At 36.2% G+C, this 12,817-nt stretch overlaps 1 protein-coding gene across 4 annotated transcripts in view; it reads right to left on the reverse strand.

Moving 5' to 3' along the window:
* Positions 1-1,253: 1,253 nt before the first annotated feature.
* The window catches only part of RAB8B (RAB8B, member RAS oncogene family), a 68,110-nt gene continuing 56,546 nt past the window's right edge, over positions 1,254-12,817 (reverse strand). For 2 of the 4 annotated variants that reach the window (XM_081507540.1, XM_081507541.1), the window contains exons 4-8: positions 11,805-11,882; positions 10,725-10,814; positions 9,394-9,459; positions 6,309-6,359; positions 1,254-5,537 (exon numbers count right to left, since the gene is read on the reverse strand). In XM_081507540.1, coding sequence (XP_081363666.1) covers positions 5,445-5,537; positions 6,309-6,359; positions 9,394-9,459; positions 10,725-10,814; positions 11,805-11,882 — 378 coding nt within the window. In that variant the 3' untranslated portion in view covers positions 1,254-5,444. The remainder of the gene's footprint in view (positions 5,538-6,308; positions 6,360-9,393; positions 9,460-10,724; positions 10,815-11,804; positions 11,883-12,817) is intronic. The other 2 variants (XM_081507542.1, XM_081507543.1) reach the window with 1 other exon arrangement.

The raw sequence follows: 12,817 nt of genomic DNA on the forward strand, positions 1-12,817 counted from the left end.
ATTTCCCTGCATTGGAAGGAAGATTCTTAACCACTGGACCACCAGGGAAGTCTCCCTTTACTTTCAATCTTTCTTCAAATTAAAAAGTAAATGGAGAACCAAACAACTCCTAATTTATACTTAACTTGCTTCAGTGACAGTTGATTTTGATGACTGCTGAAATTCACTGAGTTTTTCCCCAACATTTCTTAAACACCTACTATATGCCAGGTCCTTTGTCTGATACTGTCAATACAAAAACCAAACACTCAGTTCCCAGCCTACAAGAGCTGAGTCAAGCGGGGAAGGAAAGTAAACAGATGATTCCAATCCAGTGCAGTGAGTGACACTTTGGGCAGACATAGGGGAGGGTTCCTAACCATGGATGGGTTGTTGCTGAAGTCTTCCTACCAAACCCTTACTGAATATTGAAAGATAAGGAGAAGTCAGTCAGGAAAGGGGTGGGGAGTCAGCAGAAGGAGCAGCCTAAGGAAAGGAATGACAAAGCATGTTATGTTTGGAGATATAAGTACTGATGAGGTTCAAAAGATATGTGTGAGTTCAAGTGTGACAAAATCAAAGGCTGGAGAGAAAGAGGTGGAGATGGCAAAGGACTTTGCCAGGCTAAAGGGTTTAAATGTGGCAGTGACGGATTTAAAAACCATTCAGCACTGTGAAAACTGGAGAGGAGGAAAATAAAATTAGCGACTGCTGCTGCTGCTGCTAAGTTGCTTCAGTCATGGCCGACTCTGTGAGACCCCAAAGACGGCAGCCCACCAGGCTCCCCCGTCCCTGGGATTCTCCAGGCAAGAACACTGGAGTGGGTTGCCATTTCCTTCTCCAATGCATGAAAGTGAAAAGGGAAAGTGAAGTCGCTCAGTCATGTCCGACTCTTAGCGACCCCACAGACTGTAGCCCACCAGGCTCCTCCGGCCTTGAGATTTTCCAGGCAAGAGTACTGGAGTGGGTTGCCATTGCCTTCTCCGAAAATTAGAGACTAGAAGACTGCTTAGGAGAGGTTACAGAAATCTAGGCAAAATATAAGGAGGCCTGAACAAAGAGAAACTAACATGCCATTGTAAATCAACTATAAATCATCAAAACTGTTGCAAAATATAAATAAAATTTCCCTCTCCCAAAAAACAACAACAAAAAGAACTCTAAGTCAGATGTAAAGTTTGCTAAAATATCTCAGGTCTACCATGGTTTGTGACACATACCTAGCAAATTAGAAGAAACATTTTTTAAATGTGCATTTCAGAGAGACATGAGTATTTTCATTACGTAGTTTTTATTTTAGACGAACACTGTAAAAAAAAGTTCATCTGGAATAAAATCCATTTTTTTCTTAAAAAAAAAAAAAAACCAAAACACAGCATCATCATCAGTACACAGTTAATGAGTTGGCTTAAACAAGATTAACAACATGACAGGTCCACTTTATCTGCAGGTTTTCCACATTAAGCTGTTGGAGCAAAGGTAAAGTATGCTGAAACATACACAGGACGACAACTCTATGGAAAAAACAGACATTTCCCACTCGGGACATGATTTTAGTCAAAAACTTTAAGGTATTTTGCTTTAAAGGAACAGTGTCAGCTGCAAATAAACAAAATAAAACCCATCTGTAAGGCCATAGGAATGAATTATAATTAAATTCACATTTTAAAAAAAGGTAAGAAATGAAACAAGAAATTCTATTAGTTCTTGGCAATAAGAAATGCAATTGTGTATGGCACAAGCATGTTAAAAAATGAAGTAAAATCTGGAAATATACCTAAAAAAATTGCTTGCTAATTTCCATTTCTGCAAATTTCACTTAGATTTTTTTCATAGTGATCATGACATATTAATTTTATTAGTCTGAAAAAAGACCATTTCTACTGTAAAATTGTGCTAGTACTTGAAATTTTATTAGCATATCCTGTCCATCTACATCTCCACAGGACAAGGAATTTTTTAGACATTCCCCCACCCCCTTCTTTGGATGTAACAAGAAGGAAAAAGGAATGTCTTTTCTGTTAAAAGAAAAAATCTGAAAAATCTGACATGAGAAAGGAGTGCTTAAAATCTGAGATAAGTAAACCAACATAACAAAATGCTGTTTTAAAATTTTAAGCTTAGAAACTCATCTTTCAAGATTAAGAACTAGATTTATAAAGAAATCAAAGTCATGAACAAGGAAAGAAAGTCTGCTTACATGTATCACTTACTGCTCACAAGAAAAACTCAGTAAGCCTTAATACAGATTCTCAGCATTCAGAACCTGTAAAATGGAGTTATAATCTCTTATTTAGAAATTTCTGCAAACATTTATCTATATTGCACAGCTAAATTTATTAATGGAGACAGGAAGATAATACTTTTTTTTTCTGCGCTATTGGATAAGACATGTATGTTCTATCCTAAACTACCTCCTACCTTTTCCAATGATGCTTTAGTTCAAAACAAAACATAGAGTCTAAATTGTGCTGGATACTTAAAGACTGGCTCACTGCTTTTCTACTAGGTATTAGAATACTAGTTAGCTAAATGAGGTATAATTAAAAAATAGTCCTTCAAAGTAAAGAGTATAGTCTTCTGAAAATTTGTAACAAAGACTGCACAAAATGTTCATGTGAAGAGTAAGAAAGCCTGCAGCACTGCCTAACTGATGCACAGGTGGATTATTTTCCCATCATCTGTCTGAAGAAAAATGTAGCTAAAGTAAGTTCCCAGTGAAACATTTTACAATTAACTGATCTACATGCTACTTAGTTACAGCACATTTGCATTGTCTGATAACCCTCAAGACTCTTATTTGAAAAGGTCTAGCCCAATCATTGTCAAAAATCAGCACACTGATAATAAAATGCAGCCACTGAACCACTAACACTGCTGCAAAAAATCTTCATGTATCCTGACCCATAAGACCACAAAAATGTTCACACAAAACTAGATTTCTTCAGTTTCAGCAGGGAAAAGACAATTATCTGTCACTAAATTCATCTACAAATAGAAAAAATAATGCACTATATGTACATTATTAAGCAAAGTGGAATATTTATTGGGGCAGTGTTACCATGCAGAAAGTGAATTTCCTATGGTCTTAGCTCAAATTATATACAATTTAGCAAAGCTAGATGTAAGAAAATAGCAAGGAAAATTTATTTCTATATAACAGAGTATATACCCCCAGTTTGCTGCTACTTCAAAGAACACTTTTAGACTCATCTAACTTTTATAGGCTCTTTCAAAGGGAAGTTCATGGAGACTTGTTATTAACCCATATGCGACAACAGAAAAGGAAAAAACAAAACAAAACAAAAGCAAAGCATTCTGTTAAAAATTAAAAAAAAGGCTAACCACAGAATATGTCAGTTTTGGTTTGCAGACAACCCCTGAGATATAAACCAAAGTGTTAAGACACCAAAGAGTCCGAGGTAAATTACTAAGAGGGTTACATTCATATGTGGTGTCATAGCACTTGCCTTTTAGAAATTACCTTGTTACCATCCGGAAAGCTTAACTGCTGGGATCTTTTTCTGAAAATTAGTGAATACAAGATGTTTTTAGGAAATTATTTTCTTCATTTCAGAAATATATTAATATCTAATTTTAAGATGGTAGACTTACAGTCCACTTTTGATCAAGGAACTACTGATTTTACTGGTACACCAGTAGGTGCTTTTAAGCCTATAAGTAAGTACCAAAAAAAAAGTCAAGGAGACCAAAATTTGTGAATATTAAGTTTAGCGAACCCATCAAAACTAGCTCTGGTATATATTTCCTGCCACTAAATTGTGCCTAAGTTTTCAAACAAGTAGTGAAGACTGACTGGTCCAAGTATTCCAATGATACATCTTAATTTGAAGCAGAATTCTCTGCAGTAACAAGCAATTCATTTCCACTTTCATCTTCCAGCCTTAACCACCAAACATGATGGTAACCTTTGTGAAACAAAACTGGCTTAACAGGAAGTATAATTATTATTCCCTAATCACCTATTACTCCCTCTGTGTTATGACACTGAAGGCTGGACTAATAGAATGAATTTGGCACGTAAGTTAATACTAAATACTTTCTTTTTTTCCTTATGTGATGGTTTCATCTACAAAAGGCATTACCAGTACCAGTGTATGATGAGAAAGGCAGCTAAGCTTTTGGTTGGCTTTGGCCCAAATGGCTGGACCAAGTTCTATAAAAGTGAACCTGAACAGATGGATCTGGGTTCTACACATTCAATAACAGCTGTTGTAAAACTGAAACCATGCTCTTATTTTCTCTAATGAAAAGGTGAGACTTTTCCTAGAGGATGCACTAGGACTAATTACTCTTAATAATAATAATAATAATAATAAAAGTCCAATTAAAAAAATCATTTTCACCATTACCAACAACTATCTCTATGAAATTACACAAGTTAACCTCTCTCCCTATGGGTAAGCTTTCTGTGAACTGAGTCTGAATCTAACTCTTCAGACAAGGATTATGGTAAGAACTGGACATTACTACTAAACCAGCAAGCTAAGAGCGAATCTAGGAAAAGATATAATGACATATGCTGATGTGACAAAACATCAATTAGATGCTGAAATAAAACCCTAAACTAACTCTCTGCCTATGGAAAATTCCAGCTCAAGAAGTTTACATGTAGAAATAGACAGCAGTGTTCAAATATGTTTTAGGTGAGTGATTACAATAGGTCAAATGTAGGAAAGAAGAGGGAATACAAATCTCAAGAAGAGTGACATTAAGATGATTTCCAAATGTAGTTTCAATAGATTAGGCAGAAGTAATCAATTGAAAAAAATGATTTATTCAGCTACTCAGACTCTCTGGCAAAAAGGTCAGGAATGAAGAAAAACTCTAAACAATCTGAAGAAATAAACTGTGGCCTTTGATGGGCATTTTTAGGACTTGTAAGATAAACTTTTATCAGAATTAAATGACTCTTTTATTTAAGAAAACCAGAGCCCTTAAATAAATGCTATCAATGCAATAACATTTGGCCATATGAAGCAGACCAAATGTTCTAAAATTTTAGCACATTAACCTCTGCTTTAAATGTTCTACTCTTTTTTTAAAAACATTCCCAAAAGCAAATCTGTCTAGAACCTCATGTCAGAAGTGTGCAGATATGAATCTCAGATTGTGCTGTAACAATGAAAGGCTAACACTGATGTGCAAAGTGAAAAAGAAAAAGACAGCAGCTTCTGCAACACGCAATAAAACAGAGGAAAAACAAGTTAAGTCTGGCACGTGTCTCCACTTCATGGCTTCCACGTTTGAAGAGAGAAGCCTGTTATCCTGATGGGCCATAAGGCTGGAATCCACTGCACACTCAGTGTGCAGAATCTAGGTGTAGGTTCAGCGGTGCTCTCAGTAGCAGCCAGGCGGGATGGTTCTGAGGCTGGGTGACCTGTGCTTTCAGAGAAGCAGGAGAGGGTCCTCAAGGTGTGCTGCAGTCTCTCAGAAAGAGTTCATCAAAGTAGCGAACAACGGAAGAAACTGGTCTTCTTTGATCGGTTTTCTGTTATTTTCACTGGTCCACCTGCCCCTGATGAATTGCTGTCATTCTGAAAAACAGAAGATGAAGTTACCAAGGAGATGAAAGTTTCATGGTTTGAGCCCAGTTATCTAAAAAATAAAAATATCTAACCATGCCCATGAATTTGTACTCAGGAGTCTAATTAGGAAGGGAACTAGTTAAGCTCTTATGTTTTCTATTTCTTTGGAAATGGTATATTAAAATAGGAAAAATATTTTAAGGCGAGCACCTAATATATTAACAACATTTTAGTTAGGAAGTTCCTATTTCCAGTCCAAAGAAATTATAACCACAAGAGTGTAAAGTGTCAAGGGTAATGATGGAAAGGATGTTAAGATACTGGTACAGGCAATCCTGTTAGAGGCAAGAAGAGCTGGTAACATAAGGTATACAATTACATGCAAGATTCAGGGTAAACCAAACTTTTCAGGTTGTCCTAATGAGTCATCACTGAGATTGTTTCAAATTGAAGCAAACTTCAGCAACTTTAAAATCATAGTTATATACAGACACAGAGAGAGATTAAAATATTTAACTTTTGCCGTTATTACTTTAATTATTCTGAACAAAATTCAATCAAAGACCACTTATGGAGCCAGAGGAAAGAACTGAAACAGCTGCAGTTCAGAAATAAAAAAATTGGAGGAAACAGAAAGTTTAACTGGGTGAAAAGGTAAGACAGGGAAAAAATGACTTAATGTGAATATATGCCTTCTCTTTAATAATTAAATAAACAACATAAATAAGAAAACAAATTTAAACACAGCATAAGGAAAAGAAAATTATATATTATACAAACCATTTTTCTGTTGAGTTTTGTCATTATATCTCGTGCAAGTGTAAAAAATGCCTACAAGGTAAACCAAAAGATTTCATTATTATATGTTTATCTTTTAAAATTGAAATGTAGATTTATTTCATTATAAAATAAAAATATATTACCTTAATGTTTTTAATTGAGAAAAAGAACATAATTGCAATCAGTAGACACATGACTACTGTAACTTATTTTTCAATTTTATCATAAAGGTTTTCCAATATAATCAAACTGTCATTCATCAAATATTTTCTGCACATAACATCTGGCACTGGGACTTCCCTGGTGGTCCAGTGGTTATGATCCGCCCTGCAATGCAGGGGACACAGGTTCGCTCCCTGGATGGGGAACTAAGATCCCACATGCCATGGAGTAACTAAGCCTGAGCGCTGCAACTGCTGAAGCCTGCATGCTTTAGAGCCCATGCGCCACAACTAGAGAGAGTCCATGCACTGCAACAAAAGACCTGCATGATGCAAGGAAGATCCCACATGATGTAACTAAGACTCAATGCAGCCAAATAAGTAAAATACTAAAAAAAAAAAAACCCAAAAACATCTGGCACAAGTTCCTAATATGACACTTGTTGAGTTATGCAAACACCAAGATCACTTGCGAGGCAGACGCTCTACAGCATTTGTGTGTCCCCAAAGTGGGGGCACAGTTCCTGGTATAGGAGATGATGAATATTTGCTTAATAACTGAAGCAATAATTCTTCCTGGTGGCTCAGACAGTAAAGAATCTGCCTGCAATTCAGGACACCCAGGTTTGATCCCTGGATCAGAAAAATCCCCTGGAGAAGGAAATGGCAACCCACTCAAGTATTCCTGCTTGGAGAATTCAATGGACAGGGGAGCCTAGCAGGCTACAATGTATGGAGTTGCAGAGTCAGACAGAACTGAGTGACTAACACTTTCATTTCATTTTCACAGCTCTGAAATCTATCTTCATAAAAATTTCTACCCTTTATTCCCAACTTCCTCTCTTTCAAATTACTTTCACTCTTATCCCTGAAAACATAGAACCTCTCATGTCTCAACCTCCCCAAATCCCAACAATTTCTACGCTCAACTAAATTCCCACTATGGAAATAAGTTCAAATGGTAGCATGACAAAATCTCAGTGGCATTTCATGCCTAGTGTGTCTTGACCCAACTTCTAAGCCAAATGTTTTTAAAACTTATCATCCTGACTTTGTTTCTACAGAGCCAGGATTCTTAAGGCTTCTTCAGTTGTCTCCAAGCTAAACCCACTGGTATGGCAGTCTGTTCCCAACAATTCCTCATGTCCCAAAACATGTCCAGTAGGGTTATTATTCCCAAACCAGTCAAAAAGAAACAATATGATAATTACTATTATCATTTTGTCAGTGTCTCACTGTCACACTGGTCACCTGTGAGTCAAAGTTTCTAAGTAATCCCATCCCAGTTTTTGAGGTTAAGTTAAGGCTCTGGGAAAACTGCTAATCTCTGCAGAATACCTGACTAGAATAAGCAGCTTGAGCAATCCCCAGGTCAATATTTCCATGGAGAGAGCTCAATATGCTCTCTCTTTTTTCTTTGGCCATGACATGTGGCTTGCGGGATATCTTAGTTCCCTGACCGGGGATTGAACTTGGGCCCTCAGCAGTAAAAGTGCAAAGTCCTAACAATTGGACTGCCAGGGAATTCACAATTCAATATTCTCTTTAAGTCACAGGTGAGATTAGGGCACAGGACTAGTGGAGACTGAAGTCAGGGTACAGAAAATGTTCTGTGGCACAGTCCTACCACATCTCAGAGCAAGTTTCTCTCCTGTCTCCACCATTAAAGTTGACTGAAGAGGCTCTTCTCTTTTGCATGAGAGGAAATCCTTTTGACAAAAGCAAAAGGAAGCATTTTTCTGTTTTTCTATTCTCCAGTAAAGAAATCAGAAGAAGTTTCCTGTTTCCTAACACCCACTGCTGCTGCTAAATCGCTTCAGTCGTGTCCGACTCTGTGCGACCCCATAGACGGCAGCCCACCAGGCTCTGCCATCCCTGGGATTCTCTAGGCAAGAACACTGGAGTGGGTTGCCATTTCCTTCTCCAATGCAGGAAAGTAGAAAGTGAAAGTGAAGTCGCTCAGTCGTGTCCTACTCTTAGCGACCCCATGGACTGCAGCCTACCAGGCTCCTCCGTCCATGGGATTTTTCATGCAAGAGTACTGGAGTGGGTTGCCATTGCCTTCTCCGTAACACCCACTAACCAACCTGAAAAAATGACCATTAGTTATTTAAAAGAAAGAAAAAGTTCTGATCAGTGACCATGAGTCAAGTCATTAAAGTCTCAATTTGCAGTCATGATGTCACAGTGAACAGTGACTTAGCTTGAGAAAGTAAATGTTTACGAAACCCTCAGTATTACTGTTAAGTAAATGACATGTATTAACACATAATACATGTATTATTTTTATGATCAATTTAAAAAATGTTTTTAAAAAGGAAAATATTATCAAAATTCGGCCCTTCTAAAGAAAATCTATTTCTTAGAAGACTTTAGATAATTTGGTTTTAACAGTTAACTCACTGAAAACTTATTAAAACTATTTTCTGATAAACACAGTTTCTTATATCTACTTAATGCCATTGTATTAAAAGGTATCATGCTTAACTGACTTCAAGCATGTATTCTAAGGGAATCTGTTCAGTAAGCTAACAGTTGAATTGTCTCTTGAGAGTGCAGACATGAAAGAAATTAAGACTCTGTGCTACAAGTTAGTGTAGGATGACATGAACAATGATGAATGAGCAGAGACCACAGCAGCAGGATCTCCAGCTTCTCAAACAAAGGGCAAAACTGAACTTAACCTGAACTCCCATCTTCTGTCCAGTGACTCTTAATGAAGCGATCTAATATATGCCATGTGAAAGACAAGGACTAGAAATCCAGCAACCAAGGTCATTACAATAGTCAGAAGCACAAAAGTTTATGAAATGGAAGTGGAAGCATTCACCAAGTCAGGAAATATCAAGGCTTGGAGGGTTGAACACAGGCACCCAAGACACGAACACTACTACATAACAAGTCACCAAACATTTCCTTCTCACCTCTTCTACATTCATACTGGATTTTGCACTCGTCTCCAAGAATTTAATCCCATAGTCAATTGCTAACTGAAAGACAAAAGAGGAACACTGAAATTCAGGGCAAGCTTCTTGAACATATAGAGCATTTATATTTTTTTAGGTTTTCCAAAGTCCCAAAGGGAGAGTACTTAGTTCAGAACTCCTGTGGTCCTCAAATTTCTTTGCTTTCTTCTATCGTGTTTGAAATTTAGAGATCCAATTCCATCATTATAAGTAACTAAAATGGCACCACTTCCACTCAAAATATAACTTGAGTACTTCTCTTTTTTTCTATTATATCTTTAGTTCTCTAATATAATCACTAGAAAACATATTAAACACTCACCTCTATCATAAATTTGGGATACATTTGACTTCAAATTACAAATCACCAAGAATTACTATTGTAAGTTTTCATTATTTTCTTAATAAATTGGATATTTAAGATAATAAATATTATCTTAATAAATAAAATAAATACATTTTCTTAAACTGCATAAAAGAACTAAAGCTTAAAATACTAAAACTTAAAATCTCATTGCTTGGGTTTCTATTGATTGTGGCAAATTGTGAATTCTTCTACATTCCCATCTATTTCCAAAGAATTCCCAGTTCATTTAAAACACCAAGACTAAGTGAATGTTTTCAGGGGAAAAAAGTGTACAGTCAGATTAAAAAACAAAATGCATTTTGCCTGTACCCCTAAAAAAAAAAGCTAAAGAAAATTCCAAGACTTAAAAAATTGAAGCCTTTAAGTCAGTTTGGAAAATGTCATAGAAATGAATATATATGTATAATAGACTCTTGTTTTGCAGGACACAAAAGAGAGAAAAGGTTATAAATATAAATATCTACAGCTCGATGAGTTTATTCATAATGACCTAAATCTAATGTGTAGTAAAGTATTCTTGGGGAAAAAAAATAATGAATTGAAAAATGATTACTGTTGAAACTTTACCTATCCTCTGACTTTTTTTCAAAGAGAAGGAATTGGTTTAACTTCAGAACTGGGCATTTGCACACAGATATGGAAGAAACAGCCTGAACTTTCAGCTGTGCGAATCTGAAAAAGGACCAAATTGTATCTCCCAGAAAAGAGCAAATTCTTGAGGAATGACTCATGACTACACAGTGTATGGAGTTGGAGCTTGAATACTAATTCATATCATACAAGTATGGATTACAACTGTCTGCTGGCTTTTTAATGGATTAAAATACAGATATTTTAAAAACTTAAATCAGTAAATAATAGTATGAAAATGAATGCTTAATATGAGTAGACTCCAATCTTCTTTTATTCAGTTCAAATTTACCTTCTCTCCTCTTTCTTTTGATACTTGTCTTTTGTCATTCATATCACATTTGTTACCCAGGATCATTCTTTCAACATCTGAAGAGGCATGCTGCAGGGATAAAACAGTATATTAGGAAACGACATGAGAAAAACAGTTACCCAATAGGCAAATCTTAACCTGTCAGAAGCAGATCCATAAATTTAATTGTAAAACAAATAATCTCTTACTCAACACAAAACCTGATTCAGAGAAAAATTTTTTAAATGAGAGGAGGGGAAAGTTACAGCATAACTTCTCCCCCAAAGGCCTGGAAGTCATTCTTAGGTCTTCTTTGGCACATGAACAAACAAAAATAAAACCTATAGTTATCCAACAATAAAACTCCTAAATGTCAGTCTGGGTCAAAGAAAGGAGAGAATCTCAGTACCAAGAGAGCCAATGCAGAAGGTATTCTGGATTTTGAACTACTTAAACAATAAATTCACATGGTTTAATATAAATGTGTATGAAATTATTTCAGAGTCTAAAATGTCAGAGACATTAAAAAAAGGTCTTAATACCAATCAAACTGGAATTAAATCAAATTTTAAATATCTAAGATGAACAAAATGTTAGAAAGGCAAAATGAGTTACCAGAATAAAGATGTATTTCTGCCAGTCAAACAGTATGAGGGAACAGACAGAACCTGAGAACCAGACAATCCATGGGGTCACAAAGAGTCGGACACGACACAGAGACTGAATGACAACAACTCCTTTTTAAAGGCTCTAGGAGCACATGCAAGTTACCTCTTTCTGACCTGAGTCTTCTCATGTGTAAAACAGGGGTTTTTTTGATTAAGTTATTTTCAAGATTGGGGACAAGTTTAAAATTCTGTGAAACTGCCCCTCTGTCTGCGCTCCCTCGGCCAACGGAGTAGTCAGACTGGCAGTACCAGAGATGTCACCCTCCCTGGCACGCCTCAGAGCGGAGGGCCTGACCTGCCCGCACCCTACTTCCAGCAGCTCAGCTACGTGACAGGGAGACAGAAGGAGCGAGTCCTTTATAAGCGCCCAGCAGGATTCTTCTCCAGTCTCCACTGTCTTTCCCATACCTACCTCTTCAATGTTTCTTATCCAGTTTTTAATATTGTCAAAGGACCTTTCATTTGTGATGTCATAGACCAGCATAATTCCCTGTAAGAGGAAAAAAAAAGATCTTTATTTAGTGCTTTATACATTTTAAAGCGAAGAATATCATGTCAATGCACTCTTCTCTTCCAGGAACTCTGTGTTAGTCCTTTTTCTGTCTTTATAAAAGGAATTTATAATAAAGGTTTAAAATACAGAGAAACAAAATAAATAAATAAAATCTTCCATTGTCTCATCATGTAAATAAATACTGTAAACATTTTTCTCACTGTTAACCTTTAATGAATTAGTGATTATGGTAAAGGTGATATGCCCTTTCTACCTGAGGTCATATGATGAGAACTGGTACCAATTAAAGCTAGCAGGATATTTACATTAAAATAGAGATAACACTGAAGGTAAGAGGGGATCACTTCTGTTGTGCACTTATTTATTCTGAGCAGAAATTATCTTGCTTCTTACTCTTTAAAAAAATTTTTTTTAATTTTTTTGGCCACATAATATGGTATGTGGGATCTTAGTTCCTCAAACAGGGATTAAACCTGAGTCCCCTGCATTGTAAGCATGGAGTCTTAATCACTGGACCACCAGGGAAGTCCTTTTGCTTCTTACACTTATTCTAAGATTGTAACCACACAACTTTAGATTTATTTCTTTTTATATGAACTGATCAAATGTTACTAATCCAAAAAAAGTAAATCACAGACACTCAAAATATAATGTATTTGTTACACAGTTTAATGAAGGCACGATCATCATATTTTGGAAGACCCCATGTCTGGTATTTGTAAACGGTTAATCTTCTGAATGTTTCAGCTGACACTTGTATGCTATCCATTTCAAAATCTATATCACAAGACTGCACTGGTATATTAAGTGCTAGATCCACATCTATCTATCCATTTCAACAAATATTTAGTGAGTACCTACTATGTGCCTGATAGTGTAACAAATGCTATCAGTAGTAAATAAGACAGACA

The sequence above is a fragment of the Giraffa tippelskirchi genome, chromosome 7, assembly GCF_054371585.1.
Source record: "Giraffa tippelskirchi isolate mGirTip1 chromosome 7, T2T-mGirTip1v1.2.pri, whole genome shotgun sequence".
Lineage (NCBI taxonomy): Eukaryota > Metazoa > Chordata > Mammalia > Artiodactyla > Giraffidae > Giraffa > Giraffa tippelskirchi.